The following is a 3977-nucleotide window of genomic DNA, read 5'->3' on the forward strand; positions in this document are numbered from 1 at the left end:
TGCTACCAGTTAGAAATGGAAAGTTGTAGTAAGTCAGGCTGTTTTCTACTAGCTTCTCATACTTATGTCTTTCGTATGTTACATTTCCTGTGAAATCAAGGAGGTAACCCAGCAGAACAAGAAGTTACGCGCATTGATGAAGACAAGACCCTCCCCAAGCAGGTAATATAAACATCCCTTTAAATGCGAGATTTAGATTTTCACTTGAAAGGAAAGCTGCAGTTCAAAGTGGACAACTTGCTGGCTGTGTAGACAAGAGTTCCAGGTGTGGGTCCTGGCCTAGTTACTTGTTGTGTGACTGCTTCCTTTTATATTGGAAGGACTACCATTGAGAGAATGTTTGATCAAAACCTATTAAATTGAAAAAGTAGATACGGGGGCTGGCAGGTGGTGTGGTGGTTAAGGCACTGGACTTTCGTGGACGACCGCAATTGGAGTCCTGGGCCTGGCAACTTGCCCTTTCACTTTCCCTTTTTCTCTCTGTTCAAATTTTAAGAATAATAATAACAATAACAAAATAAATAAAAAGGTTTTTAAAAAGAACTGGACCAGCAAGTGACATAATGATTACATTGCTGGACTTCTTTATAGTCAACCGCAGTTTCAGTCTCGGACCTGGAGACTTGAAACTCAGGCCGAACATGTGTACATGTGTGCCCAAGATTCTGAATGAACAGTGGAGGAGAAGGGACTACAGCATAGCCATTCCCTCCTGGGGGGGAGGGATTTCTCACTTTCTGACTCTCTGTCTCCAGCAAGCACACGCACCCTATAGCAAAAATATCTCTATCAAAAAAAAAAAAAAAGGTAGATATGAATGTGTATCATAAACTATCAAGCAGAATGTGATTTATATATGCTCATTTTTATGTGTAGAAATAACACCTATATGTTATTGTCCTTTAGTTAACTTACATCTACTGTGAATTCTGCCAATATCAGAATATTTAGCTATTTTCTGCATGTTTCTATTTGGTCTTTGTGTTTTTATTTCTTCTGAAAATGTTTTATATGCCTGTAAATCTGTGTGTGTGTGTGTGTGTGTGTGTGTGTGCACGCGCGCGCGCTCGTGCGTGCACATATGTTTGCTTTTGTTTTTATACCATCCCAAAGGGATTAAATCTTGTCCTGAGTGTAGCTCTTTTCTCAGCTTATTAAGTCTGCGAGAGTTTTCCATTATCAGTACATAAAGTTGAATCTTGCTCTTATTAATAGTTGCATAGTATTCCATCAAATGAATAAATTTTTAGTTAACTCTTTCCTTGTTGTATGTGCCGTAGTTTCCTCTCTTTTCTTTCCTTGATATAAATCATACTATGCCAAACATCCTTTTACAGTTGTCTTAAGAAGTTTTCATGACCATGGGACCAGCAGATGGCGTAATGGCTGTGTCGCTGGACTCCCATGTAGTCAACTGCAGTTGGATCCCAGACCCAGTGGCTTTAACTCACGCTGGGTGCATGTGCGTGCGTGCCCAAGATCCTGAGGAGAATGGAAGAGAAGGGATTGTGGCGTGGCCTTCCCCCCTGGGGGATGATTTCTCGCTTTCTGTCTCTCTGTCTCTCTACCTAGCAAAAACCTCTCCAAAAAAAAGGAAGTTGTCATGACCATATCAGTTGGGTATATATTTTTAGTAGAGAGATTGTTTTGTCAAAGGAAAGGTATATGTGTTCCAGTTTGGCTAGATAATACCAAATTGCTCTCTAGAAATTTGTGCCATTTTATTTTCTTAGCAACAGTATGTAAATATGTTCATTTCTCCCTCACCTTCAACCATACTTTGTGTCACTAAGCATCAGTGTATACCAATATAATAGATGAAAAATGTTCTCTTCAATTTGTATTTGACTATAAGTGAATACTTAACCATTGCAAATGTTTTTATGAGTGGTAAGTTTGTCTTCCTGTTTTTTCCTCTGATTCTCCTGAGCTAAATATTTTATAACTGAGTTGTTAGCCTAGTTTTGAATGTATAACAAACCTATTCTGAGAGATCTTCAGAAAGTTTATGGAAAATGTATATTACCAGAACCCTTGCACAAATTTCAAGGGTTTTTGGAGTGGGCACTAAAATTAACTATTTTGATGCATTTTTCCATAAACTTTTAAAGTCTCCACTTATTCTCTGTTGGTTTTCTTGGTAGTTGCTATTGTCTTGGGGGATATTTTTGTATCTTTGTTTAGATAGTTGCTTTTCTTCATTTAAATGAAGAAAAAAATATTCAAGGATTTCACATAATGCAAGAGTAGTAGTATTTTCATGGTTTATACTACATTTTGCTAGATTGCATCCTAGAAAGAATGACAAGTGACTCATGAGTGTTGCTGTTTTTCTGAACCTTTTTAATTAGGTTTGTATTGTTTTTAATGTGTTTTCGTTAGTTTGATAGAATTGCACATCCTTTTCATGACTGACTTTGCATTTTCTCCAACTTGAATATATTCTCTTTTCCACTTAATAGTCTCCCCAGAAGTCCAGCCCTGTTGCTTCTGCAGACGAAGAAGAAGCAGACACTTGTACAATATGTTTGGAACAGTGGACCAATGCTGGGGACCACCGGCTCTCTGCATTACGCTGCGGGCATCTCTTTGGGTATAGGTGTATTTCTAAATGGCTTAAAGGACAAGCACGAAAATGTCCCCAGGTAAGGACCATAGGTAAGAACCCAACATGTTAAGTCAGTAGAATTCTGAGAACCACACTAACTGTGTCCTGTTGGGGCCTTTAGTGTAACAAGAAAGCCAAGCACAATGACATTGTTGTCCTGTATGCCCGAACCCTGAGAGCTTTGGACACCACTGAACAGGAACGTATGAAAAGGTAGGTAGTGAGAGTTTGCCTAACTGAAATGTTCTTTTTCACTCTTAGTGTAGTGTGAGTTGCTTTGGCCCTTGTTTTAAGAAAATACTTATTTCATTTCATTTATTATTTTTTAATTTGACCAGGGAGAGACAGAAAGGGAAAGTGGAAAGCCAGCCACCAGGTCCAGGACTCGAACCACGGTCAACCATGTGGGAGTCCACCTTAACAACCATACTACCTGTTGGCCTCTGTTTTGGACCTTTTTTTAAACAAAAAGAAATCATTTTAAAAGAACTAAGTTCTTAATTCTGTTTCTTTCTCTGGAGATGACTGCTTTCATAAATTAGGTGTTGATTATTCCCTAGAATGATTATATATTTGGCTAGCTACATATGTGTCCATGGATCATATATATCAAGTTGTCTGAAAAGTCATGACATACTTTTTTGTTTTTCTATGCAAAAATGCATCATGACTTTTCGGACAACTCAGTAGTATGATTTAGAAAGTTTTGTATTTTATACAAATGGTTTATTAGGTTATAATTTTCTTTTATCCCCTAAACTTTCCTTTTTGCTTAATATTATGTTTTGGGAACATAACATAGTTGTTGATATTTGTAGCTCTAGTTTATTCATTTCAGAAAGTTTCTGTATACTAGTTCTCTAATCAGTTTTTTTGTTTTTGTTTTTTGGTTTTTGTTTTTGAGAGGTTTTTGCTATAGGGCACATGCACTCGCCAGACAGACAGAGGGAGATAGGAAGTGAGAAATCCCCCCAGGGGGATGACCACGCCGTAATCCTTTCTCCTCCATTCTCCTCTCAGGATCTTTGGCACACACACACACACACACACACACGTGCGCCCAGTGTGAGTTTAAGCCACCAGGTCCAGGACTCCAACCACAGTCAACTACATGGAAGTTCAATGACATAACCATTACGCTAACTGCTGTCCCATCCCTTATTTTGTTTTTAATTTGACCAGAGGGAGAGAGAAGGAAAGTGAGGAAGCAAGCTGCCAGATCTGGGACTCGAAACGGTGGTCAGCTATATGGTAGTTCAGCCCCTTAACTGCCACACCACCTGCTAGTCCTCTAATTAGTATTTTTTTTTTATTATTTTATTTAACTTTATTTATTTATTACTTTTGACCAGAAAGGGGCAGAGTGAGG

General features: G+C 38.4%; 1 protein-coding gene across 1 annotated transcript in view; it reads left to right on the top strand.

Moving 5' to 3' along the window:
- The window catches only part of RFWD3 (ring finger and WD repeat domain 3), a gene marked incomplete in the record, with an annotated part of 49873 nt that overhangs the window by 25442 nt on the left and 20454 nt on the right, over positions 1–3977 (top strand). The window contains 3 exon segments of the mRNA XM_014589441.2: positions 101–162; positions 2463–2645; positions 2730–2821. Of these exon segments, the coding sequence (XP_014444927.1) occupies positions 101–162; positions 2463–2645; positions 2730–2821 (337 nt within the window).

This window comes from Tupaia chinensis, unplaced genomic scaffold (genome assembly GCF_000334495.1).
Source record: "Tupaia chinensis unplaced genomic scaffold, TupChi_1.0 Scaffold000355_1, whole genome shotgun sequence".
Classification (NCBI taxonomy): domain Eukaryota; kingdom Metazoa; phylum Chordata; class Mammalia; order Scandentia; family Tupaiidae; genus Tupaia; species Tupaia belangeri.